At 59.2% G+C, this 27,844-nt stretch overlaps 1 protein-coding gene across 4 annotated transcripts; it reads left to right on the top strand.

Moving 5' to 3' along the window:
• NR5A1 (nuclear receptor subfamily 5 group A member 1) lies at positions 1–25,908 on the top strand. 4 transcript variants are annotated; one of them, XM_023242703.2, is made up of 7 exons: positions 9–282; positions 4,075–4,191; positions 4,365–4,506; positions 6,547–7,172; positions 14,362–14,481; positions 16,405–16,552; positions 24,169–25,908. In XM_023242703.2, the coding sequence occupies exons 2-7, from the start codon at positions 4,090–4,092 to the stop codon at positions 24,414–24,416; spliced, it is 1,386 nt and encodes a 461-aa protein (XP_023098471.1). In that variant the 5' UTR covers positions 9–282; positions 4,075–4,089; the 3' UTR covers positions 24,417–25,908. The 4 variants fall into 4 exon arrangements, with proteins under 4 accessions (XP_044898758.1, XP_023098471.1, XP_044898759.1 ...); XM_045042822.1 differs by lacking the exon at positions 9–282 and adding an exon at positions 2,423–2,507; XM_045042823.1 differs by lacking the exon at positions 4,365–4,506 and having other exon boundaries at positions 1–282.
• The last annotated feature ends 1,936 nt before the right edge of the window (positions 25,909–27,844 follow it).

The raw sequence follows: 27,844 nt of genomic DNA, 5'->3' as shown, positions 1-27,844 counted from the left end.
GACCTAAATGAAGAGAAACACCAACAAAGAAGGAGAGAGGCCTGCAGAGTCACGTGGGGGCAGAGACCAATTGGGCCTCCGGTGCCCCCCCCGCCCAGGGCGGGGAGGAGGAGGACGGACGGACAGGGCCAGCCTACTGTCCGCCTGCCGCCCGCCGTGGCGTGAAGGAGTTCCTGTGTGCCCACGGTCACCGCTGCCCCACCTGGGCTGCCGGAGTCTTCCCTCGGACCCCTGGTGCCCGCTGTCCACCCTCATCCGGACTGAGAGCTCGCCTTCCGCTCCGTAAGTGAGGGCCTGGGCCCAGGCCTCTAATGGCCAGCCTCCCTCCTCAGTGCCTCCCTGCGGCCTGGGCCGGCCACTGCCTGCTCTGCTGAGTGACTGGTGCCCGCAGCTCTGGGTAGGGAAAGGGCCAGAGATCGCCCCAAACCTGCCCTCCCATCATGCCACCCCCTCTTCTTCCCCGGGCAGCTAATGGGAGGAGCTAGTAGGCCTGTGGGGACAGGCCCTATGGGCGTCTGCGGTGTCCCGCTGTCTACTGGTGGCCGAGCGTTCACAGCGCTGTGTTGGCCCAAGCCTAGCAGTCTGTGAACGTGTCCATGTTCCCTGGGCCTGTCTCTGGGTCTCTGCGTCTCCCTGCCTGTGTATTTGTGTGTCTCTCTGGATTTGCGTGTCTGTCTCCAACGCACTTCTGTCTGTCAGTCCCTGTTCTGTGGCCCGTCCAGATCAATGTGTGCTTCCCTGGGTAGGTGGGTGAGGGGCTGTGAGTCCCCACATGTTGAGCTGGCACCTGGGGCCGTGAGGGGTGGGTGCAGTGTTGCCTCGTTCAACCTCAGGGCTCCCAACCTGTGATAGTGTGACCTCTGGGGAGGGGGGGAAGGTGAAGGGAGAGGAGGAGAACTGCCTCTGAGCCCAGCTCCCTAGACCACTGGGTCCCCCAGCCCAGACTTGTGCTTACACTGCCTGGGTCTTCTTCAACAATGTCCAGGAGACCCTAGCCTTTCCCCTCCATACCCTCCACTGCCCACTCCTGTTTTCCTCTTTCTGAGGGTCCCTCCCTGATGGAGCTCAGAGCGCCTCCAGCTCCGGCAGCCGCTAGCGTTTCTCAGGGGTCAGATGTGGGGATTCTGCAGCTAAACCCCAGCGGCTCTCCTTCCTCAGCAAGATTCATCCATGGCATCTCACAGAAACCACAGAACCCCTTCTGTAGGGCCAAACGTTTCCATTTTACATGAGGAGAAACTGAGGCTCAGAGAAGCAAAGGAACCTGGCTGAGTTTGCACAGCAAGTGGGCTGGCTACCCATTCCGTCCTTAATTCCACGGGGTGAAAGACTGAGGAATGGTCTGTGCGGAGTCTCTAGCCCGCGGGACCAAAGTGCCAACTCCAACCCAAGCCGGGTGGTGGGGGCGGCTCAGGTCAGGGTCCCAGACAAAGTCAGTCGAGGCCAATGGCCAGAGCCTTCAGATCGGTTGCATCCCTGTGGGTACATAATTGTGGTTTCCCGCACCGACCCCCCCCCCCCACACACACCCCTTGAAGACCCGGCATTTTGGCCTTGCTGATCTCAACACTTTTCTCCGCAAAGGGGGCAGGGGCAACATGTGAGGTGGTACCTTTCTCTGGTAAATGAGTAATGGGGTAGACTTTCCCCACCCAGAGCAAGTGCTCAGCCTGGTGCAGCCCAGGGACCCCTTTGTCCCCGGGATGCTGCGCACTCCCTTACCCCCTCCCCCAGCCCAGGTAAAAGGCTCAGAATGGGATGGGGGAGGGGTTCCTCTGTTCTCCTAGCTCCCGCGCCCCGGTGGCTTCGGGTCCTCGCCAGACCTCGGAAGATTCCCATTTCTGGCAGAGCAAACTGAGGCCCACGGAGGAGAGAGGGCATGCCGCAGGTCTCCCAGCTGGATACTACTAAACGCTGCCGCAGTGCTAAGGCATGCGTTTTGCCAACACCACTTCGGTTCATCCGCATGCCCACTCTTACGGAAATCCAGTCGTCATTACCACTTCGCAGATAAGGAAACTGAGGACCAGTGTGTGTGTGTGTGTGTGTGTGTGTGTGTGTGTGTGTGTGTGTGTGTAGATTTGCCTAAGTCTCCAGTGAGGAAATACGGCATGGCCACGGCGAGACCGGGTTTCTAGCCTTGAACCCGTGCCTTGGCCACGGACCCCCACGTTCGCCCTTACCCACTTCCATGCTGCAAAACGACCAGCTCCCCCAGCGTGGTCCTTGCCACGACTAAGCTGGATTCGCAAACAGAGGCTCGCCTCCTGGGTGGCTCGAGGCTCCCCGGCGCTCAGCACCTGCCCGGATTCCGAGGCGCCCGGGCTGGGAATGGGGGGCCGAGAGGGTGAGGGTAAAGGCGCTAGCCAGGCTAGGTGGCGGGGGAGGGCGCGGGCCGGGCCTCCGCCCCCGGATACCGCACGCGCTGATATAGAGGGGCCGGCCCCTGGCCCCTGCGAGGCGAGTTCGCGCAGCGCGCATTGGCGGCGGAGGGGCCCGGGTCCCAGGTGCGGCCCGGGAGGCGGCGGGGGGCGGGGAGGCAGGGTGGTGGTGGGGGGGGGGGCGCCGAGGCCCCGCGCCCCCGCCTCCCCGCCCCCGGCCCGATCGGCCGTCATCGCGGGCAGGCGGCGCTGCGCCCGGGTGCGGCTCATCGCCGGCGGCGGCGCGGCCAGGAGGTGCGGGGCTCCGCGCGGGCGGGACGCGGGGCGCTGCTGCTCGCAGGAGCCGCCAGGTGGGCGCCGGGCGGGCCGCGGCCGCCGTCGCGCCCCTTCTCGCTTCCTGGGCCCCGGCTCCGCGCACTTCCCTCCTTGGGACTTCGACTCTCCGCCCGAGGTCGCTCCCCCGTCTTGGGCTCGGTCCCCCCGGAGCCCGGGAGGTCTCCGCCCGAGGTCTCGCGCCCGGCCTGCGACTCCACGCCCGGCGTCTCGGCTGCGCCCTCCCTCCGCCCGACGTCTCGGCCTCGGCGGCACGGACTGCGCCTCCCGTTGCCGTCGCTGCCGCGGGCTTTGTCTCCCTCCCGGTCCGGGGGCCCCCGGCGGCTCGGCGCTTTCGGGCTCTCAGTCCCGGCGCCGTCGTTCTCCGCCTCTCCCGGCGCGAGCCCCTGGCGGGGTCCGACCCTGCGGGCCACGCCTCGGAGCTCGGGCTCCCGGCTCCGGCCGCGTTCCGCACGTCTTCCCGTCCCCGGCCCCCTTGCTGGGCGCCTCCGTCTCTCCAGGTTTTCTCTCGGTGTCTCTGTCGCCCCTCTCTGCCTTCTTCTCTCCCGGTTTCTCTTGCCTCTCGGTGTCTCGGGCTGTCTCTCGTCTACCGCTGTGTCTCTGGCTCTGCATCTGCCTTTCCCAGGTTTTCTCTTGGGCCTCTGTCTCTCGGTGTCTTTGATCTCTCTCTCTCTCTCTCTCTCTCTCTCTCTCTCTCTCTCTCTCTCTTTCGTTCTCTCTCTAGCTCCCTATCTCTCTGTCTGTCTCGTCTCCCCCTGGTTTTCTCCGCTCGGCATCAGTGTGTCTGTCAGTCTCGGGTTTTCGTTGTCTCTGTCGCCCCAGGGTGCTCGCTCCGTTAGGCAGCGTCGGTCGGTATCTCTCGCTTTCGCTCTGCCCATCTCTCTGTCTCCCTCGGACTCTGTCTCTGCCTCCTTCGTCCCTGTCCGATTCCCCAGGACACTCCGGCCCCACTCTGGCCAGGTTCATTGGTGTCTCCCTCGCGGCCGAGCCCATCTCGTTTTCTCAGAATCGGGGTTTTGTTCTCAGACGAACGAATCCGGATCCAAGAGCACCGAATCCGAGGGTCCCCGATCGGGCGCCACGCAGACCACGCCGGGAGGGCCCCTGGCCCGGGGGGGGGGGGGGAGGGACGCGGGCCAGGAACGCTGGGACAGGGTCGGTAAAGGCCGAGCAGGGGCCGCCCCGGCCACATCCCACTGCGGGCTGCTCAGGGCGCTCCGATGGGTGGCCTGCCACGAGCGGCCTTGACCCCCGCGCGCTAATGGGGGACAGCGCCGTGGGGGCTCCGGGCCCCCGGCCCCCAGGTCTGCCGCGCTGCGGGTCGCGTCCCGCCCGCGGTGACCCCCTCCTTCCTCCGCAGGCGGACGCCGCGGGCATGGACTATTCGTACGACGAGGACCTGGATGAGCTGTGCCCCGTGTGTGGGGACAAGGTGTCCGGCTACCACTACGGGCTGCTCACATGCGAGAGCTGCAAGGTGAGCAGGCGGCGGGCTGCGGGCCGGCAGGGCTAGCTAGGCGCGCGGACGGCGGGCGAGCCGGTGGGACGCGGGGCGGGGGCAGGCCCTGCCGGGCGGTACAGAAGGAACCGGGCCCCGGGGAGGGGACACGCAGCCTGCCCGCCTCCCGCGCTGACTCCGCTCTCCCCAAGGGCTTCTTCAAGCGCACGGTGCAGAACAACAAGCACTACACGTGCACCGAGAGCCAGAGCTGCAAGATCGACAAGACGCAGCGCAAGCGCTGTCCCTTCTGCCGCTTCCAGAAGTGCCTGACGGTGGGGATGCGCCTGGAAGGTGCGCGCGCCGCGCTGTGGGCCTCCGACCGCTGACCTCGCTGTCTGTGGGTGCGGGTGGTAGGAGCGGTGAGAGGAGGGCACGAGTGGCCTTCTTAAAGTTTCCGGAGCCGGCCGGTGGCCCCTCACTGTGACGCTAGAGCCCGATCTCTACTGGGGAGGGGTGAGAAGTGGCCGGCTCTGTCTGGAGAGGAGATATAGAGAGGCTCAGGCCCTCTCTACAGCCTCTGAGAGCCGGGGCAGCACAGGGCAGAGCTCTGCAGAGCTCCTCTTCTGCAAGGAGACCTACAATACCCCCACTGACCCCCCAACAGCAGCGAAAGCCAAGGTGACCAACACCTTTACCAGAGTTCAAGTCCCAGTGCCTCCACTCACAGGCTGAGTGACACTGGGCAAGTTCCTTAAACTCTCTGAGCTGCAGATACCCCATCTGAAAACTAGAGTTGATAGTAGTGTCTTCCTCCTAGAGTCAGTGTGAGGGAATGGTACGGAAAAGCCAGCACGTAGTAAATGCTATTATTATTGTTATTGTTATTGTTGTTGTTGTTATTGTTATTACTATTATTATTATCATCGTCATCACTTAGGTTACTATCTGTCCATCATCAGGCTTCACGCAGCCAGCCCACCCAAAAGGTTCACTCAGGCCATTCACTCGGTGGATGAGAGTCCTTCCACCATGTTCTTGGGTGGGCCCTGAGAGGTTGAGGGAAAGGGGAACAATTGGTCCCACAGGACCCAGGCCCATCCTTCCCTTCCCAACCCCTTCCTCCCGGCTCTCAGTCCAGAGGGGAGGAAAAACGTTTCGGCAGGAAGAACTCAAACTTTCTGAGGGTGGACACTCGTAGGCTTCCACCCTGCTGGCCCCAGCCGGGCTGTGTGCCGAGCAGACAGCTGTTGGCTAAAGTTTTTAAACAACGTGGAAGCCCCTAGTGGCCCTGAGAGCCGCTGACCGCACGATCTGCCACCTAGAGGAAGGACTCCTAGATGTGAGGGGGATGTCCCGACGTCCCCAGCTCCAGGTCCTCACTGGTCAGGAGAGCTCATTGCTGCAAGTAGCAAAACCACCCTGACGGAGCCTGAGGGAGCAGAGCTGGGCTGTGCACCCCCGTGGCAGGAAGATTGGCTGAGTGGACCCCCAAGACACCTCCCTTGCTGAGCCCTCTGCCTCCTACTGTCTCCCTTCTCCCAGGGCCCAGGGTGGGGTCCTGTCTGAGCAGGGGCTGGGGCCACACTGCAGCTGCAGAGATGCACCTGTTGGGTCTGGCTGGTGACACATTCTTGGCCAGACGGAGGGACATCTGGTCAGCCGGGGAGGTCCCTTCTCCTAGCACAGAGCCCTGGCCAGCCCTAAACTCGGTTTCATACTTGAAGGCAGTGGGGGAAGCCAGAGTCATTTTGCAGTAGGGGTTTGCCAGAGACAGGCAGTCAGAGTCCAGGAGCAGCTGGATCCTGGAGACTGGACTGGATGCTGTGAATAAAGCTGACTAGGGTCTCCTTCCTGTTACCTACCATCTCTCGGCTCAGCCTTGTGCTAGGCCCCTGAACCCACTCTTGAGTCACCAGCAGCTCTCCGTTTGAGTCACGTGGCCCGATACCACTCAGAAGGATGAGGATGGGCAAGAGGCAGGACATCTGGGCCAAGGATAGTGAATTCTGCCTGGACGAATCCAGGAACACTTCTGGAGGTTGTGACCCTGGGGGCTGGGTGTTTGGCAGGCATGAGCGAAGGAAAGGGTTTGAGGCAGAAGGAATATCAAAGGCAAGGTGGAGGAAGAAGGAGCCATGCCAAGCAGAGGAGCAGAGAGATGAGGAGTGGAAAGAACATGGGGTCTTGTAAGGGATGACCCAGGAATGGTAAACAGGGCCTTGAATGCTGTGCTAAAGGAGATTGATTTCACCCATGGGCAGTGGGAGCCATGGAAAGGGAAAGCTATTGAGCGGGGAAGTGACACAGGTCTGTTTGGGAAAGATCCGTGAGTGTGGCATTATGGCAGGAGGCTTGGAGGGCGTGAGTCTGACCCTCTGCTTCTGCCCACAGCTGTGCGTGCTGACCGCATGCGGGGTGGCCGGAACAAGTTTGGGCCCATGTACAAACGGGACCGAGCCCTGAAGCAGCAGAAGAAGGCACAGATTCGAGCCAATGGCTTCAAGCTGGAGACAGGCCCTCCAATGGGGGTGCCCCCCCCACCCCCTCCCCCACCGGACTACATGCTGCCCCCTGGCCTGCATGCACCTGAGCCCAAGGGCCTGGCCTCTGGTCCACCTGCTGGGCCACTGGGCGACTTTGGGGCCCCAGCACTGCCCATGGCCGTGCCCAGTGCCCACGGGCCACTGGCTGGCTACCTCTATCCCACCTTCCCTGGCCGTGCTATCAAGTCTGAGTACCCAGAACCCTATGCCAGTCCCCCACAGCCTGGGCCACCCTACGGCTACCCAGAGCCCTTCTCCGGAGGGCCTGGTGTGCCTGAGCTCATCCTGCAGCTGCTACAGCTGGAGCCGGACGAGGACCAGGTTCGGGCACGCATTGTGGGCTGCCTGCAGGAGCCGGCCAAGGGCCGCCCTGACCAGACTGCGGCCTTCAGCCTCCTATGCAGGATGGCTGACCAGACCTTCATCTCCATCGTGGACTGGGCACGCAGGTGCATGGTCTTCAAGGAGCTGGAGGTGAGTCCCTCCTCCTGCCTGGCTCGCCACTGGGGTGTCCTCTTGGCTGCCCTAGTCTCAGTTTCAGTTACCCCTTGGATGGAGCTGTTCTGCCCACTGGCTTTGGGCAGTGTCTGGGCACAAGGAAGCCACACAGGGAAGAAACACTGAAGAGTGTTTCTTACCCCTATCCCCCTCTCCTTCATCCCTCCCACCCTCTTTCCTTCTCCTTCTCTGTTTCTTGAGTCTCTATCTCAAGACTCTGCTTCTTTTGTCTCTGCCTCTGTCTCTTTCTGTTGTCTTTCACTCCCTGGTGTGCTATCTCTCTGTATGTCTATTTCTCCAGCCCCTTCAGTCTCTGTTTCTCATCTGGTCGGGTCTCTGTAGGCATTTATCTCTCTTTCTTTGAGACCCTGAGCTCCCCCAAAAGACTAGCTGAATCCTTTGGAAGCTGTTTGTGGCTGTCCCAGCCCAGTGTCTGGAAAAGGAGACAACTGATCCTGGCCTCCCATTTGGAGAGGCCACCAATCCCTATCAGCTTCAAATGTCATAGATGGGGGTCTTTGTATCTCAGAGTTTGGGGTGCTTGTGGATGTTCTTCTTCCCAGCTAAGGTGAAAGGTCTTGCTGTCCCTGTATCTCTTGTGCATGATGGTTGGTCCCACGAGTGGGTGTCTGTGTGTGCAGGGGGAGCTGGGGGTGCGGATTGCAGGGCCTGTCACCGATCTTCCCAGAGGAGACCACCTTCCTTTTCTGAAAGGCTTTCCTTCCCCTGGTTTGGAGTACCTGCAGCTAAAGTAAGCAAGAAAGCAGCAGGAGAGACCGAGGCCAGCAAGGGGAGAACTTCCCAGTCATCCTGCCTGGTGCTCTGATGGGCCCAAGGCCCGGGAGCTGCCCCTCTAGTGCCCTGGCTCCCTGCGATCAGGGTGCCAATATCAGAGGTCCCTTGAGCCCAGCCAAGGCCCAGCCCTCGTTGGCCTGGGCACAGACAGTCTTTAGTCCAGGCCTATCGGTGTTTGCCTTTCCCAGACCAGCCCCACTGGCTGTTCTGGGGCGGGGTGTAAACAGCAGGGCCTGTTGCCCTCCCTGCTGGGGCCACTACAGCCTTGAGCAGCATTGTCAGTGCTGACGCCTGGGCTTCCTCCAGGGGCATGTGGCCGGATGGGCCAGGGGCACTGCCTGCCTGGGCTGGGCACAGGGCGGGATAAGATAGGAGGTGGGCACTGTCAGCCCTTGAGGTGTCATGGGACTGGGGGCCTGGGTTACTCCAGGAGTCAAGAGTTGGTGGTGATGATTCCTGCTTCCACTATGGAGGGTCTGGGGATGTGTCATGTATCTGCCACGGGGTGGGACTTCCCACCCTTACCCCCTATCTAGACCAACCGCATGGATGGGACAAGAGGCAGGGCCTTGAACAATCCCATCTGCCTCTCACTTATGGCTGGAGGCCCTGGTTGGGGATGAGGATCCCAGGACCCTTGGGTTGGTTGCCAGCTTCTCCTCCAGACTTCCCATGAGGCCCCTGTGCAGAGGGGAGGAGGAGCGGAGCATTCCTGGCTTTCCAGAACTCTGGATCCAGGGGCAGGGCACTTCCTCTGGCCGCCTTCCTAGTCTCTTGGGGTTTTTCACACAGGATGGGAAGGGCTTTTGTCCCAGCTTTGCTGAGTGTTTTTTCCTGCTTCTGGCTTCTCTGTGGTCCAAACTTTCCTGCTTCCCCTTCCCAGAATCTCTGAATCGTGCCCAGGAATATGAACCATGGTCACCATCCTCTGTAAAGGAGCCTTGCAAATAAGTACCAGCCCAGCCCATGAAAGGGCCTCTCATCAGCCATGTGGAACTTCTTTCCTACTGGTCCAGTGAGCCCTGGCTGGTGTCTGTTTGCAAAGCCAGAGGTGGGGAAGCAGAAAAGTGTGAGTGGTGCTGAATGACCCTGGACTCCCTTTTGGGTGACCATCTCCCTACCTCCAGGCAGCATACATCTTAGGAAACAGACTCTCTAGCTCTGAGAGTGGGGCACTTGGGCTGGGCACAGGGGACATTGAAATGAACTGGACCCAGGAGGCCTCCAGGCTATTGGAGGAGACAGACACACACACACAGCTGATGCCCACACAGGCTGCCGAGGGCTCTGAGAACGATGCAGAGGGGACGGTGGGGCCCAGGAGGAGGGAAAACTGACTCTGTCTAAGGAAATCAGAGGTTTCTTTGATCTCTGCCTTTCCAGGAAACAGTCCGAGAAGGTTGAGGACATTCCAGGAAGGGGGAATAGCATAGAGTAAGGCCTAGGAATGTGAAAAGGCATCATGTGGTAGGGGATTTCAGGTGGCCCTCTGTGTCCGGAGAGGTTGGCAGGGTCAGAAGCAGAGCTTGGACCAGAAGTGGGTCCTCTGGCAGTAGGTGACAGACAGCCTGCCAGCGCTGGTGGGGCCCCACATCCTGGGTCAGAGAGGGCTCCTACCACAGAGCCGGAGCTCTCCCTAGAGGCCACTCACCCCTCTATGGTGCTGATATCATCTCGCTGCCCAGGGGAAGGCCTGGGGTCTTTGCTGAGCTGTAGGGATGCTGTGGGCGCTGATGCCCTCTTGGAGTTCTCCTCATCCCTCCTCTTTCCCAGCTTAGATGTCCCTCGGTCTCTATTTTTCCATCTCACACAATTGTGGAGTGTTAGATCTGACAGTGGCACCGAAGTTAGTAACAAAGACCAGAATCAGAGAAGCCTGTGTTCAAGTTCCAGCTCTGTCAGCTCTGCCACTTACCACAGGTGTGACTTTGGGCAGGTGACTACTACTCTGGGCCTCGGTTTCCTTATCTATAAAATAAGGGGAGTTGAAATATCATCTTCCGCATGGGGTGGTGGTTGTAAGGATTCAGTGAACCAGGACAGGTAAAGATTTCCCACAGGGTACGGCACACGGGTTAGCAGGAATAGGAGCTCCCGTCTGCCCCCTCGGCTGCTGCCCCGTGTAATCTATACTCTCAGGAGGCGCACAGGCCCGGCCAGGAGGCATGAGAAGGGATAGACTGCACCCAAGCTCCTCTGAGCACTAGTGTTCCTCTGGGAGCAGACGGTGTCTGCCTTGCCCTGGGCTTATGAAGCACCTTTGTATGATGCAGGGTAGCAGAAACACCTGTACCCGCTGCCTGGTGGAGGGCAGGGTGTAGGTCCGGGCACTCAGCCTCTCTGGACAGTTCCCGGGAAAGACAGGCTGGGAGGCTGCAAGATAGGAATCAGGGAGGGGGAGGGGAGGGCCAAGAGTGCCTAATGACCCATCTTGACATCACTTCACCCCTCAACATCCAGCTCGGAGGCCCCGATTGGCAACAGATTTAACTGCTCTGATATATGGTTTCGTTTAAACAGCAGTAACTCTGTCAGTCCCGGGCTGACAAACGATGGCCTGCCGACCACTCGGCTGAGAGAACGCCATGGCTGGCCCGTGGCATGTCAGCCACCAGAGAATTACAGAGCCCGCTGGCCTTCGGCTGCCAGACTGATCAGACCCCAGGGGGCTCCAGAGGGGGGCCTGCTGGGAGGGAGGTCAGCTTGGCACCCATAAATACCCCTTCTCCAGGGCAGGCTGCAAAGTGTCAAGGCTCCAGGAAGATTTATGGCAGACCGGCAGGAGGGGTGGGTGGCTGGTAGGTTGAGCAGACAGACCAGGCCAGTGAGGGACCCCAGGGCCGGGATGCAAATGTCCTTGTTCCCAGGGTGGCAAGGAGGTCTGAGGGCAGAGGAGGAACCTTTGCTTAGGGAGAAAGCTAAGGAAGGTGAAACCACCCTCTTTGGTTAAGTGAGCCTCTTAGCCACCTGCTGTCCTGTGGAGAGGGGCTGGCAGCTACAGCTTTCTGATTTTCTTTTAAATAAAGAGAAGTGTGTGTATGTGTGTGTGTGTGTGTGTGTGTGTGTGTGTGTGTGTGTGTGTGTATTCATCTGTGTGGGCAGCGATTTGGAGTTTGGTGTCTTTATGTGTCCATCTGTCCATCTAGAGGAAGAGCAAGTGAAAAGTCCATTTGGCTGGGGGTAGATGGGAACCCAGGCTGGGGCAGCATCCACAGGAGTGCCAACCATGGGTCCACAGAGCCCTTCACCACTGATGCCCCTGTGCTCATATGTTTTCTCTAACCAAAAGAGGGAGGATTTTATTTTTCCAATTTCTCAGAACAGAAAATCAGGGCAGAGTTGGATATGTGGCTCAGTTGGGAATCAAACAGAGGGCACAGGGCACCAAAGCTTAGCCACCATATTGCATCTCTCTGCCCTGTGCCTCTCCCCCCACTCCACCCCCCCACCCGTCAGCCTGTAGGCAGGGCTGCCCCCACTCCCGGGGTCTGAGGTCTGGGTACAGAGTCTGCTCCCAGGGCTTGGCCAGCTGGGTCACTGTGACCCTCTTGCTTTGTGCCCGAAGCTCAGCCTGCTTATCTCCTAATTCTCCCCCTTATCTCTCACTTTCCCACCTCCCCACCCCCTCCCTGTTCCTTCAAGCCAGGCAAAGGGGCCCCAATGGGGAGGGGGAGCCAAGCCCAGCCCTGCATGCCCTCCCTCCCACTCTGCTTCCAACTGGGTTGTCCAAGGTAGGCCAGTTGACCCCCTGGCAGGTACCTTCTGCTTGGGCCTTAGGACCTCCTGGGGACCTCCAGAAGACCAGCCCAGTCAGGAGCATCTGAACAGAGCCCAGATCCCTGTGGTTCCTTTAGGCAAGCCACTGTCTCCTTATCTATAACATGACAGAATGGTGATAGGACAGAGGTGAGGAGTCCAGGGTGTGCTGGGAATGGGCCTGGCCACAGGTGCTCACCGAGGCTTGCCTCCCTCCTTTAAAACTAGTGGGGAACCACTCCTGCCAGTGGTTCTCCAGGGATTGGCCATTTCTTGAGGAGAGATAGGAGAGATGTCTCTGTGATTCAGCCCTGCCTGAGTCTCAATCTCTTCTGGCCCCTCCAGTTCAGGGCCAGGGGTGGCTGAGATCTGGGCCCCCTGCTGGGCTCCTCACTCTGATGGTACTGGGGGTCTAGAAAGCACTTCCTGCCAGGAGAGGAAGGGACAGGTGTGTGGGTTCTTGACACAGAGATGAAGTGAGCAAGGGAAGGTGGGGGGCTGGTGACTCAGGGCAGGACAGAGATAGGCCCTCCCTCTCGTTCTTAGCACGTGGGGTCAGGCAGGTGAGGCCGAAGGGAGCCTGATTGTGTGTCCAGCTGCTCCCCCACTCTTCCTGCACTTGTTCTTGCCCTCGGCCTGAGGACAGGCCCCAGGCTGCCCCCAGGAGGGGGCGGGGACAGAGGGTCGCAGAAGGAGGCTTCTACCCCTCAGAAGAGAGAGTTATTCATTAGGCATTGCCAGTTCTCCTCAGGCCAGGGGTGGCCTGGGTCTCTCTGGCCCCCAAGTTGGGGGCTGTTTCTCTGTGCTCTCTGTACCTGTCTTGGGAGCACATATCTGTGCATCAACTGCTCACCGACCTGTCCTCCGGGAGCCCAGAGATGAGCTGGACACCTGCCATGCCTTCCCAGACCACACAGGTATTGGGGAAGACAGAGGCATGAATTGGTGCCATCAAATGTTGTGACATCCTCGGGGCGCCTGGGTGGCGCAGTCGGTTAAGCGTCTGACTTCAGCCAGGTCACAATCCCGCGGTCCGTGAGTTCGAGCCCCGCGTCGGGCTCTGGGCTAATGGCTCGGAGCCTGGAGCCTGTTTCCGATTCTGTGTATCCCTCTCTCTCTGCCCCTCCCCCGTTCATGCTCTGTCTCTCTCTGTCCCAAAAATAAATAAAAAACGTTGAAAAAAATTTTTTTAAAAATAAAAAAAAAAATGTTGTGACATCCAGAGGACAGGATTGGGGAGAGCTTTACAGGGGAGGTAACAAGAGTGCCATGAACTCCTGGGTGGCCAGGGTGAGTCTTCTTCCATACCTTGTGGTTTAGGGCACAGATCTAGAGCCAGACAGAGCAGTGTGACCTTGGGTGAGTTGCTTGACCTCTCTGGGTGTCCTTTCTCCATAGATTGGGGATAACAGCTATACCACCCTAGCTTCGTGGAGGTGCAGTGCAAAGACTAATAGCTATCACGGTCTGCATTCATCACAGGGCAGGGCCCGGTAGGGTACCCGGGAAGCACCTGCCAGGTAGCTGGTGGTGGGCTAATGAGCTGCAGATGCTGAGGGGCACCGGAGTCTGTACTGTGTCTTCCGAGGGTGGCGTGCAGTGCCCCGTGCAGGTCTGGACACCCAGGAGAGCTCAGTATTTTGTCACCGTAGAGGGTCGTGGACTGAGAAGGCCAGCTATGTCTCTGGCCTGGCTCTATCTCTCTCCCAGGAGAGTCCCTCGCCTTCTCCAAGTGGTAGATTCTCATCTGAAAAAATATGGGTTTTGGCCTGGGGATCCCCGAGGGCCCATCTGGCTCTGGCATCCGATGGTTCCGAGTCCCATTTGCCATTGTCACGAGTGTCCTTTCTTGCCAGGCTAGAATGTAGTGACCCTCCAGGGTGGAAGGACACCCCACACAGAGGTAGTCTCTGCCCTCTCGCTGGGTGCCCGACTACAGCCTGGGTGTTCAGAATCTGCCCTCCTTGTATTTCTGTTCCTGCTTCAGATGGACCATTGCCAGCCACCTGCTCATTCCAGGCCAGATCTTGGGCCAGAAGGGCGCTCCCTTCTCACAAGCCTGAAAGTTGTGGATAAGGCCCAGGGAAGCCCTCTGTTTCCTCTTCAGGGCTTGTTTTTTGAGCTACTGAGGCTGCCACAGATGCGACCACAGGCCAAATGGGCACAAGGTTGAAATTAATCACCTCCCCTCGCATTTGAAGGACGTCTTCACAAATTACTTTCATGAACATCATTCACCAATACTTATTGAGTACCTAACATGTGCCGAACCACCTTCTAATACTGTGCCCACTTTACAGATGAGAAAACAGAGGCTCAGAAGGCTATAGAATTTGCTTAAGGTCATGCAACTTGTAGAAGCAGAGCTGGGGCCTGAAGCCCGGCCTATGTGAGCTCTAAGCACCCCCATTGAACCTTGGTTTTGGTTTGTTTTGCTAGAACCTTGCCACACTTTGATGAAGCAGACAGCTAAGCAAAAAAAGGCACAGACAGGTTAAGTAGCTTGCCCAGGTCACATACCCAAGGGAGCCCCTGAATTATGAGTTGGAAGAGGGAGGGGTGAGGGGAAGGTCCCTGGCTGGACCCCGCACTGGCATATGCCTCTTCCCTCCAGGTGGCCGACCAGATGACCCTGCTACAGAACTGCTGGAGCGAGCTGCTGGTATTCGACCACATCTACCGCCAGATCCAACACGGCAAGGAGGGCAGCATCCTGCTGGTCACCGGGCAGGAGGTGACCAGACCCTACTGTGCCCTGCGCCAGGCCCTCATGTGCACTTCCAGAATTCTGAGCCCGGAAGAGATCGTAGGCCTCTCCAGGGCTGGCCCTGGGCTGCCGAAATGTCAGCCCTTCCCCCAAGTTCATGCCCGATCTCCCTCTGACCTGCCCTGGCCCTGGCCTTGACAGGAGGCAGCCCCTGGGAAGCATCTCAGGGATGTGGGGAGGTCAGGGAGGAGGTGATGGTGGCACTGGGTCTAGAAGAACAAATAGGGGTTGGTCAGGTAGTAAAAGGTTGTGGGGGAATCAGCCTCACCCACACCACAGCAGAGGGGACAGCATGGGCAAAGGCATACAGGGGGACGTTTAGAACTGCTGAGCCACCAGGGGCTGCCAGTATATGGGGGTGGGGGGCAGGAGCCCTGTGGTGGGCGGGGTGAGGTGAGAGGTAAGCCTGGAGCGGTTGCTGGGGGCTAGGGTGGGCAAGACCTTGCAGACCCTAAATCCTGAATAAACAAAGGAAGGGCAAAGGAATTTGCTCCTCTGTCCAGAGCAAGGGATTAGGGGCACTAGGGTACGAGCTGGGAACTCCTGAGATTCAACAGGACCAACTGGAGAGTTTCAAGCGCAGAAGGGCTCATGCAGGCTGTTTCTGAGGAAGCCCAGGGAGAGGGCAAGATAGCGGCTGAGGGCATTGAGGCCACTGTGTAGTGCTGGGGACCTGGAAGGGGACAATGCAAGGAGGAAGACCCCCAACTGCGGGGAGGAGGTGTGGGAAAAGTGGAGGGAAGGAGGGAGAAAAAGAAGAGAGGCTGATGCCAGGGCCTGGGCTGGTGGAGGGAGCATCAGTCCTGAGGGGGCCACAGGAGCAAGAGTGGGCCACCAGGCCCCCTAGGGGTGGCGGGCAGGGAGGCTGAGGCCCTGCTCCCCATCCCCTATCTGTAACCCAGGCCCTCAGTCATCGTGCTCAGTTCTTATCCTGAGAGTCTCAGGACATCCAGGGCCAGGGAGTGCTGGTCCCAAGGGTGTGACTTGAAGGTCACCTGTGAATGCACTGAGGAGAGTCTGAGGTGTGAGTGTGTTTGTACTGGCCCATGTCAGCATGTGTGCGGGCTGAAGCGTCTGAAGGCCATGGGGATGTCCAGTGTGCGTGTGCGTATGTGTGTGTGTGTACCTGTATTTTATTGTACAAAATCTCCACACAGGTAAGTATGTGGTTGTTGAGATGTGCCTGTCACCATGTCAGTGGAGACTCGTACACGGGCACGTGTCTGTCGTGTTACCTTGTGATGTGACCATACCAGGGCATGTGTGTGTGTACGTGTTCCCTTCATGAAGTGGGTAGACCGCCCTGGGAGTGTGTCCGGGTGTGTGCGTGTGTGAGCGAGCGTGAGCTGAGGTGTGACCACATCCCCAGTCTGGGTGTCCACGTGTGGCCGTGTGTGGGGCCCTGAGCAGTCAGTGGCCGAACCCATGTGCGTCCAGGTGGACCGCCCCCGACCCTGCCCCACACCCGGCCACGTGGCCTTTGCTGCAGATATCACCCAAAACGCAAAAGCCGCTTGTACCACGGGCCTGGTGGCAGCTCTTTGTGTGCGAAGGACCCGCCAGCTCTGCCCCTGCACCCGCCTGCCCCGTGTTGGCTCTGCTGCCGCGAGGCCCTCAGCTCCCGGCAGCGTGGGGAGACCTGGGAAAGCTGGGCTCAGCGTGTGGAGAACTGGGACTTGGAGGGCTCCTGGGGCGCGGGGAGATGTTGCGCCCCCCCCACCCCCAGGCCCAGCGCCAAGGATGGGCACTCCCGCCCACCCCGCCCAGGGCCTCCCATCCGCCCCGCCCCTCCCCCCACCGTCCCTCGTCCGAGCCTCCCGCCCACGGCCCGCGGAACCCCTGGCCCGTCCTGTGGCCCGCGCCTCCCGACGCTGACGTCTGTCCGTCCAGGTGGAGCTGACCGCGGTGGCCGCCCAGGCGGGCTCCCTGCTGCACAGCCTGGTGCTGCGGGCGCAGGAGCTGGTGCTGCAGTTACACGCGCTGCAGCTGGACCGCCAGGAGTTCGTCTGCCTCAAATTCCTCATCCTCTTCAGCCTCGGTGAGTAGGCCCGGCGCGGGGCGGCGCGGGGGGCCAGGCGGGTGGCCGGCCAGGCGTCGAGAGGCCTCCATGAGGCTGCGCCCCTGGCGGCCTTGGCGGGGCACGGACCCCTCCTGTCGTGAACAAGGGTATGAAGGGACCTGGCCGGGTGCCTGGCTCTTAAAATGGGGGTTGTTTCCTCTCCGGGCCTCAGTTTCTCTGTGTGAAAGTACAGAGGACCAAGACAATGTCTAAGATTTGCCCGTGTGGGATACGGACTCCTTCTGAGAATTCGTCAAGTCCTGTCTGGCTGCCCTAGAAAGGTGCTCATCCCTCCTCCAGAAAACACCTGTGTGATTTCAGGAGCTTCTGTTCCCTGGCTGCCATCCCAGGCTCCCTGTTTTCCCTGATTCCCTGCTCTGGGGGGGGGGGGGGTCCACATTCTGGCTCTGGGTTCCTTGGGGCCCAGACCCTTTACTCACTCACTCACTCACTCACTCACTCACTCACTTATTCATTCTACAAACACTTGCTGACCATCCGCACTCTGCAAGGCACTGGGGACATGGAGTGAACAGAAAAGATCCCAAATCCATATTGTCACAGAGCTGACCTTCTCTTGGGGGAGAGACAATAAGCACAATGTGATTAGTGAGATATAGAAATCACTGAAATGATTAGTAGAACGTATCACCTGGAAGACTGTGGTCAGTGCTAAGGAGGGAAATAAAGCAGAGAAGCGGCAGAGGGTGAGCCCAGCTCACCAGACCTACTCCCCAAGTCAGGTGCCTCCCTCTCACTGCCTTCTGGACCCACCCAGCCTCCACCCTCCTCTGGGCTCTCCTCAGGCTGGCCTGCCATCCTCCTTCACCTAACAAGCCGTCTCCAGCGTCTTCCCTGTGTCCAGCAATGCTGTGAACATAGACATGTCCTTGCTGTCTGGTGGCTCCCAGTCCAGGAGAGGCCTTCAGCTAGCACTGTCACTGTCAGGATGGGGACAGACAGATGGGGAACCCCATATGGGGAGCAAGGGCTCTGCCTAGAAGGCTTCCTGGAAGAGGGACATCTGAGCAGGGTTTTGGAGGATGAGTAGGAGCTTGCCGGAGGGATGGATCTTTCAGCAGAGGTATAGATGGGATGGAAGGTCAGAACAGAGGGGCATGAATGCTTTGTCATTCGGGGAGGAGGCAGGATTCAGATGTCATTTTTGTGGCAGATGACATCGGCCCCAGTCAGTGAGGGAGGGCCTGCTCAAGAGTGGGTGGGGGGAGTTGGGGAAGCCAAGGGGAAGGAGTCAGCTGGGTGGGGGGTGGTGATCAATGAAGCGCTGATTGCGATTGTGGGAAGCCCAGTGCTCAGGCTGTGGCCCTGTGGCTGGGTGCCTGGGCTGGTCTCCCGACTGCAGCACAGCAGGGGGGTAGCTGGAGGGCTTACCTGTCAGGCTGCACAGGTTGGTAGGGGACGGCTAAGGTGTGGGATAGGGACAGAATCTTGGGCTGCCAGTGAGGAGCTGGGGCCTAGAGCCCTTGCAGGGTCCTCAGGGGCCCAGGCCAGGCTGGGGGAAGCCCCTTCCTTTCTCCCCACAGCGGTACCCGCTTCCAAGCCTTGTCTTTGTGAGCTGCCAGGCTCTGGGAACTGGCTCAGGCCAAAGCCATGCTTGCGTGTGGTTGGGGGTGTGGACACCCCAGGAGGTATGTGCGTGTCGGTGCCTTTGCTTCTGTATCTTTGTTTTCGCACATGTGCAGACTAAGAACTTTCACAGGCTTGTGGGGTTTTACGGGTCATGTTGTATAAAGAATCTGTAATTGGCGAGTGATGGGAGATTGGAGGCAAGAGGGATTTAGAGATCTGTGGCGGTGTAGGGGCTGTTGTGAGGTGACAGTTCTTGACCTGACCGTCAAGAGGCCCCTGGGGAGATCCAGAGGAGGGGTGGGTGGAAGGTGGGATGCCAGCCATCAGTCTCCTTGGCCAGGCCTTCCTGCAGAGAGGGCACCATGTCTCTGGCCTGAGGCACACCCCTGCAGCCTCGGCCCCTCTTCCCAACAAAGCCCTGGGTGCTGGGGACTGCTAGGCCAGCATGGCTCTGGCCTCTACCGGGCCATTAATGCAGGACTCCTCCTGGTATGGGTGTAAGGACAGCAAGGCTGAGCCCAGCCCTCTTTTCCTGGGTCCAGGTGAGTGGCTGAGTTCAGAAGCATGAGTGCTGGCCCCTCCTTCTTGCCAGCCTTCATCCTGCTTTCCAGAGGAGGTGGCTGAGGCCTGGGAGATGGGGACTGTCTGCAGTGCTTGGCTGGCATAGGCTGGAGGGGCCGGACTCAGGAGCGAGAGCATGTGCATGCATGTGTGCACCTGGGCGCATGTGCGAGGCAGGGTGGAACAGCAGTTAGGGATGGGGACTAGGGACGGACCACCTGGATTCTAAATCTGGACTCTGGCTGTGTGCCCTTGAGCAAGTCACCCCACTCTCTGAGCCTCTATTTTTCCCATCTGTAAGATGGCCGTCGTAATAATCCTTAATTTGCTATGAGGATTTAATGAGGGGATTCCCCCCAAGTACTCAGAGCGTGGCCCGGCCCCTTGGAATGTGTGGGTATTGTTTTCCTTCTAACCGTCATTACCATCAGTGAGCAAATGAACAAAGGAATGAATGAAGTGAATGAATGAATCAGTCTCCATCTTTATCATGTGCTGTGTCTGGCACAGTGCCTTGTCACAGGCGTGAGGGTCTGGCTGAGGTGGGTGGGGGAGATGCCCAGCCCAGCAAGTCAGAAACAAACTCCAGTGAGGCTGAGTCTGGGATGGGTGGTGGGGAGGAGGTCCCGGTGCCTGGGCCTGCCTGAGCTCCTGGGAAGGTAGTGGGAGAGGAGGCCAGGTAAGCCACAGAGGCTGTTGGCTGACAGGTTCCGGGTTCCAGAAGGAGACTGAGCAGTCCAGTGTGATCAGATTTGGGCCAAAGAAAAGGAACCAACCCCACCTAAGATATCAAGGGAGGCTTTTCGGAGGAAGAGGGGCCTCTGAGCTGGGCCTTGAGGTATGAGTAGGAGTGTTCTAGGTGAAACAAAGCAAGCAGCAGCAAGGGCATTCCAGACGGAAGCCAGAGCTTGTGCAAAGGGAGGGGGAATCCTGAAAGTCTGGGGTGACTGTGGGGCAGGGAGGGGGGTGGAGAGGAGGCTGGGAGGTTGGGCAGGGACGGAGCTGTGTGAGGCCTCCAATGCCAGGCCAAGTACCTTGACCCTTACCTTGGGAAGGCTTTTCAGCTGAAGTAACATGATCACATTTGCATTTTAGCAAGGTCCTTCCAACTGCAGCCTGGGAGCAGGATGGCAGGTGGCAGCCCGGAGCCCTGCAAGAGGCTAGACCCAGGGCTGGAGTGAAGGAGACAAGTTTGGGCAAGAGGAGGGGGAAGATTTGCCCAGAGTCGGGAAGGTGGGAGGGGACTTCTCCCCTGTTCCGGCCCCAGACCACCAGGAATAGGTCCCCAAGGGAACTGGAGCCCAGAGAGGATGGCCACTTGCCCGTAGACCTCCAACGGGTGTGTTGGGCGTCACCCTTGGGGCGGTGGCTCCCTGGGCTGGGCAGCCAGAGCCCCTGTGACGACTGTCCCCCACCGCACCCCGCCTCCAGCCCACTCAGCGCCTCCTTCCCGCCAGCCTCCGCACAAGGGTGCCATTTGGCGTCTAAATAGCTGTCTCCCTGCAGGCGTGGAGGCAGGTAAGGAGGTTTAATTAAAATTAGTGCCTCTCTCCTGGCGATCACGGTGTTTATGAAGATGGGCCCGGCTGGCATTGTTCCGCAGAGGACTTAATCGAAGCTTAATGGATTGACCTAACATTCGATTTCCTGACTTCCATTGAGGCGGCAGCAACAGCGTTCCCTCAAGCGTTTGCAATTTCCCCACTGCTCCGCGCCAACAAAAGGCGGCCTGAATAGCAGCCCCACTCGAGGGGCCATTGTGCGCGGGGGCGCCTGCCTGAGTCACCGCGATTGGGACAACATTCTTTATGCCTCGCAGGAATGAAAGGATTATTCAAATATTCAATTAAACCGTGAAAAGGGGGCTTTTCTGAGAACCGGGGGGCCCCCAGCTCCGCAGAGCTATAGCAGGCTGCTCTCTGAGGCGGGGGGGGGGGGGCATCTCCCAGCCCCCTCCCGCCTCCCCCCTCCCAGCCTCCGCCTCTGGGATCACTGGAACCGCAGGCTGGGGTTGGGGGGGGAGCACGCCAGGCTTTTCTCCCACGTGCCCGTCTCCAACCTGCGGCATCCCAGGGCCCAGAGCTGGCATACAGATGAGGTCCGGACCTGGGGCGCCCTGTGAGGCAGAGATTGGTTTGGCCCCATTTTGCAGATGACAAGGAAACTCAGCTCAGGGGAAGGGCCTTGCCCAAGGTCGCCGGGCTGGTGGTGGAGCTGGGATTGGAACCCTGGCTTGTTAAGGGGGTGTCTCCAGGTTTGTGTGACCCCCGCTCCCCTGTCCAGAGGGAGAAAGGCATGGTGTTTGGTAGGGTGGTGGCTCTGTCACACCCATCATCCCGCAGGGTCTTCACAGCAGTCCCTTTAGATGGAGGCGCGGGGAGGTGGGAGACGGCATATGACTTGGCAATGGTCCCCTCCAGGGTGAGGAGAAAGGTGAGTATGGAGTCCAGAGTCGACCCTCTGGGGAAACCTAGGATCCCAGAGATGAGGGCCCTTGGACAGGACCCCTGGATTGGATGAAATGTCAAGTTTTCACATCCAGTCTCTCAGGAACCCATGTCCAAGCTTGACCCTGCCTGTGCTTACCCACCGGACTTTGGAGCCAGCAGACCTGGGTTCGAATCCAGACTCGGGCATCTCCTGGGTGTCCCAGGCTCAGCCCACTGTCCCTGCGCCTGGGGGATGCCCTTTCCTGTCTGCCTGGGTGTCTGTGGGGATTCACTGAGCCAGTGCACGGTGCCCAGCGGGCGCCTGGGAAACCGGATGCACTTATACTGTAGTCATTGGGGCTCAACTGGTGACTGCTTCCCTCCCCCAGCCCTGTAGCCCACCACATGGGGGCAGCGGGGGTCTCCAGTCTGCAGAGAGCTAGGAATGGGGGCTGTCCCTGAGAGCTGTCCTTGCTCTGCACCCACCCCCTGCACTCCACCTCATTGTCCCTGGTCCGGGGCTGTGGAGAACAGTAAATCCTGGTAAAGCCAAGGCTCTGGTCCTCCCAGTCCCCTCCCACTGCAGACTCCACTGCAGCATCCTAGCCCATCCTCCTCCACCCCCAGATGTTTCCTCTGGGCTCCCTTACTGCTGTGTGGCCTTGAGCTGGTCCCTACTTTTCTCTGGACCCCCAGGTCAGAAGACAATGTCAGGAGAATTGCCCAGCCTCAGGAGTGGTGGGAGGTGAAGGTAGACAGGACCCTATGGGATGAAAAGAGGTTGGGGTAGAGATGGGGCCAATAGTCACCTCTTATGCCTAGGAGGTCAGCTTTGGAGGGGGTGGGAGCTTCCCATGACCTTTGAGTGTATCTGGAGGAGTCCAGGCTAAGGAGCAGGGCTGCAACATACAGTTGAACAGGCTGTTCACTGCACAAGGGCACCTAGGCAGGGGGTGAATAGGGGCTGAAATCCAGCTTGTGTGCCCCTTGCCATACTGTCTCTGTGGACAAAAGGGAACTTCTTTCTAATTGGCACAGAGGCACCTTATGGGCTAATGGCGATCCTGGGCAGGCAAGGAAGAAAATGACTGTGGCTCACTTACTGAAGGGAGATGAGGGGGCCAGGGATGGGGGTGGAGGATTGGGGCCAGATCCTGCCATACGCCCTAGGCCCAGCTCGGGTTTCCCTAAATCCGACTTTGGACAACATAGGCCTCAGCGGGCACACTGGGGGCGGCTGGGGATCAGGGTTGCCAGGAGCATCAGGCCCTCCTGGCGCAGTGGGTGTTAAGAGGGATTAGAAGGGCCAAGGGCTGCACATGCTGGGCTCCCGACTCCCCCGCAGCAGTAGGGCTGGTAGTCATGGGGGCAGAGGGAAAGTGGATGGATGACCATTTTCTGAGCCACTGGACGCCACATCCCAGGCAAGGCCCTGCTGGATTGGGGGATGGGGGACCAGTTCTGTGGATTCCTGCTGAACCTCACCCAATAGGCAGGTCACCAGCTGGAGGTGCTGCCCAGGAGCTGAAAGAGGCCTGCCAAGCAGTGATAAGGACTCTAGTGACAAGAAATGGACCCTCTCTGGGTGCCCCTGGGGGCCTAGGCCCCTGTGCAGGCCCCCAGACCCAAGCTCTGGCCCCTGCAAGGTGGGCACGCCCCTTTCATAGCAAAAGAAGACCTTGCAGGCCAGGAGGGGACAGGGCACAAAGCCACTGCTCCTAAATGGTGGGGCCAGGATTTGAACCCCCATCGGCCTCACTCCAGAGACATTTTACTTTTTGTGTCTTCACTGGACCTCCACTGGGTGCGGAGGAGGCATTGGTCACACCCCTCTTTCCCTGGCACAGGTGATCCCTGGTCCACGCAGAGCCGACTGCCCTCCCGTCCCTCCCACAGGCAGCCATGCCTTCACGTTTAACCTGGATTCCTTGTTTTGTCCCTGTTCTCACATAAAGTGCACACTCTGTACAAGCACTTTTAATTTATGTAGATGGCTCTGTCTTGTAGATCTCATTCTGGATCTTCCTTCTCTGTTTTTTTTCCACTTAGCCCTATGCTTTTAAAGATCTGTCCATTTTTTCTGTCTGCTCCATTACTTCTACTGCACAGGACTCTCTGTGGTGCGGCCACCACACAGCCATCCAGGCCACCTCCGTAAATGCTGCTGCAGTGAACATCCGTGTCTCCCCAGGGGCCCCAGGAGAGAATCTCCTTGGGGTTCTGGAGCTTCTTGATTGGTCACAGGAGTGCCTGTCACTGTCTAGAATAGGGCCACCAGTACATGTGCCTGGAGGCTGGGAGATGGGACCCTTGCAATGACAGTGTGCCTGTCTGGTGATGGTGCTGATGGTGGCCACGATGGGGATGATGGTGACAGGAAGGTTTTGACCCGGTGATGGGGACGGTGTTGATCATGGTGGGGTGAGAGTAGAGATAGCAATGGTAACAAATTGGTCTTGTTACGTGCCAGACGCTGTTCTCCAAGCATTTTCCACCTGTCGAGTCCCCAAATTCTCCCAATGGTCTTGTGAACTAGGTGCTGTTGTCACCGTTCTGTAGGAAATTGAGAAGTCGAATAACACGCCCAGGGATACAGCTGGTGATGTTGGTGTGGTTTTGGAGACGATGAGGGCGTTCATCATGACCAATGTGATGATGACAGTGGCAGTAATGATGGTGACAGGTGATGGTGGTTGGGTGGGTGATGGTGGCAGTGGCCGTGTTTGTGATAACGACGGGGGTCAGGGTTGGTGACTGCCGATGATGGCAGTGACCGGAATGGCTGCAGTTTGGTTGATGATGGTGGCAGTGGCCGAGTTTGGGAGAAAGCCGGGGCCATCAATATCGGTGATTGATGAAGGTGGCGGTGTTCCTCAGCCGTGGCGATTGGAAGACTGCATCGTTGACGGCAGCGCCCCTGTCTTTGGTGCTGATGGGGATGTTGGCGCTCATGTTGCCAGTGACCGTTGATGATGTGATGGGCTGGTGATCGTGACAGAGCTCCTCCCTTTGCAGATGTGAAGTTCCTGAACAACCACAGCCTGGTGAAGGATGCTCAGGAGAAGGCCAATGCCGCCTTGCTCGATTACACCCTGTGCCACTACCCGCACTGCGGGGACAAGTTCCAGCAGCTGCTGCTGTGCCTGGTGGAGGTGCGGGCACTGAGCATGCAGGCCAAGGAATACCTGTACCACAAGCACCTGGGCAATGAGATGCCCCGCAACAACCTGCTCATCGAGATGCTGCAAGCCAAGCAGACTTGAGCCTGGGCTGGGCGGGGCTGGGCCCGGGGCTGGGGTGGGGGTCCAGCCAACCCCGGGGCCCTCCAGATGGTTTATTTTATTATGCCGATCCAGGAGCCCCCACCCTGTAAGCCCCTGCCCCTGGGCTCCCTGAAGCCCTGTGTTTGGGAAGGTGGGTGAGGGTGGACAGGGCCTGGCTGAGGTAGGGCCGCCCCACCGGCACTTGCCTGCCACTCCGAGTGTCCCAAGGAGGCAGCTGCTCACCACCCCTCCCCCTCCCCTTGCTCCCAGCTGTCTGTCCGGAATCCGGAGCACAGGTCCAGGGAGGAGGTTCGGGATTCCCTGGCAGGCCTCCATGTCCCTTGGGTCAGAAGTCATCCCTTCCCCCTCTCCAGGAAACGGAAGCAGAGAGAGGTTGAGCGGGCATCAACTGGGGGAGAAGAGAGGGTCTCCAGAACCCCCTTCCAGAGACCAGGAAGGAAGCCCTCTGTTTTGTAAACTAGGGGTAAACTGAGTTTGCAAAATTGGGCAGGCGCTGTAGGGCCTAGAGGGCTCCGGGGGGACGGGTTAGGACACAGACCTCCTCCCTAGCCCTTCTACCCCATCTGACTTCTGCAGGGGAAACTCTGACACGCTATCTGAAAACAGTTTCACTACAATCGTCTTTCTGCCCCTCTCCCACCAGAGGAGAAGCTTGGCACACTCCACGTTCTCCCCCCACCCACAGTTGGCCAGCCCGGGCTGGTATGTATCTGCAAGGCTGTAGTCAAGAGGTTTGTGGGCTTAGGGGTTTTGTTTCTTTCCAGATGCTCCTTGGAAGGTATGTATGTCCAGGGCAGGGGACAGAGTTGAGGATTGAGGCTGGGATTTGGGGATTAGCACCAAGTACAGCCCATGGTTTCTCCCCAAACACCCGCATGCCAAGTACCCCATGGGCGGTGCCAGACCGCTGTTTCTGAGCCCCCACTTCAATCCGGAGAAGAGCTGTTGCTTGCCCCTCCTCAGATGAACAGCAGAGTGCCCTGTCGGGGGTGATGGGCTCCAGAGTGTCTGTGTATGGGAATATGGGTGAACTTGAGGAGGGCGTATGGGTCTCCAGCTTGGGGACATTGCTGATAAGCCCCTCCCTTGTTGGCCTCATCCCCTTGGGTCCCTTGCTGCAAACCCTTGAAGCTGGGCTTCGGCTCCCTGGCCTCCTGCCCTATGTCCTGAAAGACACGGTCCAGGGCCAGGCACTAGGGAGTGGCCTTAGCTGGCCTCTGTCCGGGGCTGGGCGTCCGCTGTTTTTCCTGCTTTCACGTTGCCACTGCAGCTTGTGCTGAGCCTGCCCAGTGGGAGGTGACTGGGCGTCCGTGCTCCCCTGCCTTCCGCTGCCCTGTCTCGGTCCCTGCCCCTGCCCACTGTGATGTGTGCCCCTGCCAAGGCCAGAGACCCACAGCCCCAAAACAAGAAGTGCCCTTAAGAATCTCCCCAGCCCCTGCAGCCCTGGAATAAATTTTGCAATTAGTTTCCAGCTCCCTTTGTCTATTTATGTTCCGGGGCCAAAGCGGAACCTCCCAGGTGGGTGTGGGTGGTCGAGGGTGGTGCAATGCTCTGATTGGGATGGAGGTGACAGTCAGATAACCTTTGGTTCAAAATCTGGGGCCAAAGTTGGGGCACACCAGCCACTGTTGGGGAGCCTTTTGGCCCCACCTCATACCTGGGACCTTGCGGTACCCAGGAGGCTTGGGAGATGCCTAGGTCTTCCTGGGCTTCAGCCTCAGTTCCACTACAGCCGTGCAGATGGGGGCACCTCAACCACCTTGGGCAGATGGGGGCATTTAATGAGCACCTACTGTGTGCCACCCCTCGTATCCCTGCCCCTACCACAGCCCTGTGAGGTAGGGGTTAGAATCCAGGAGAGGGACTTGGTCAGTGACCTGCAGGGGCAGATTCAAACCTGGGTCCTCTCGATTTTGGAGCACTGGCCCTTTCCTCTCTGTCCATCTGGTGGCCCCAGGGCCGGTCCCTCTCACTGATTCTCTTGCCCTCCCACCCCCGCTGAGCACAGCTGAGACCTGAGGAACGCCTCCTCTGCTCTAGACCTTGTCCCAGGGCTTCGCCGGCTTTCTCTGTCCATTTTGTCTTCCCATCTGCTTCTCAAAGCCTCTTCGGCAAGTGGCAGCTCCAGATTACAGCCAAAGAAACCAAGATACAGAGGGGGCGAAGTGACCTGTCCGAGGTCACACACCAAGAGGGAGTAGAGCCATCATTCAAACCTCCATCGTCCTGACCAACCTGACTACTCCTGCGGCCACCCCTGGTCCACTTCAGGCCTCTGTGCACGTTAGAAAAAGATGCCGGGGCACACAGCTTGGCAGTGGCTTTTATGCAACGAAAGCGTCCCTTTCCCTCCCGGCACCTTCAGAAGGGAAGTAGGTGCTCTTTTTCCTGACTCTGGGGAGCATCAGGTCTTTTGGGAAGGCTCTCTTAGTCATCTCACGTTCCTGTGTGATCCATCGTGTCCCAGGGCCGGGTAAGATGAGGAAGTGAATGATTCTGCCCCTGGCGGGGGGGGGGGGACGGGGACAGGAAGTGTTCACAGCAGCGGGGTCATCCAAACTGGGTTTTGAAGGTCCACCGGCTAGACAACAGTTGGGGGCAGTGTGGGCAGAGGCAAGAGTTGGAGCAAAGGGATGGAGGGGTGGCAGCCACGGGTGTCTGGGGACCTAAGCAAAGTTACTCTGGCTGGAGAGTAAAGAGAGTGGGTGGTGGGGAGGGAGGGTATGGAGCAGGAGGAGGGAAGACCCGAAAGGACTCCTGGGTGCCCACCCCTGGACCTCTCCTCCTGCCAGTGCATATGATTAGTTGGTGGGGAGGCAGGAACCTCCTGGAAGGCGGCAGAGGTCTCTGCAAAAGCAGGCCGTAGAGACCAAGTGCCTGCCCAACTCAGAGCCACCTTCTTGCTTCCCTGGCAACCCTGCTTCTGCACTGGGGCAGCAGGTGGCCGGGCTGAGCGCCCTGTTCTGTGGACCTTCGGTGGTGGTACCCAGCCTGCCCCGCCCCGCCCCTCCCCCCTGCAGCACCGCTGTGTCTTCCTGGAGCAGGCAGGACGGCCTCTGTCTCCCCCTCCCTCTGAGCCCGCTGTCTTTCATCTCTTTCTTTGCCTGGGGTGGGGAGGGGGGGGGTCTTCAAGGGCTTAAACATCATCTCCATGCAGCAGGTTCTGCGGTCCCACGGTTCCCTGAACATCTCTGAAGACAGCTGACATTCCTGAGTGCCTACCGTGTGCTGGGCCCAGGGACTACCACACAGGACTGCATTTACCCCTCTTGTCACCTGTGGGGTGGGCCTGATGTCCCCCATTCTGCAGATGACGGGCTTTGGAAGGTTCAACAGCCCCCGTCTCCGGAATGAAATAACCAGACCTCTGGCCTTTCATGGTGGGTCCACCACCCCCGGACAGACAA

The sequence above is a fragment of the Felis catus genome, chromosome D4, assembly GCF_018350175.1.
Source record: "Felis catus isolate Fca126 chromosome D4, F.catus_Fca126_mat1.0, whole genome shotgun sequence".
In the NCBI taxonomy this organism is placed as follows: Eukaryota; Metazoa; Chordata; class Mammalia; order Carnivora; family Felidae; genus Felis; species Felis catus.
The sequence above is the reverse complement of the archived record's forward strand: the minus strand, read 5'-3'. Positions and strand labels throughout refer to the sequence as shown.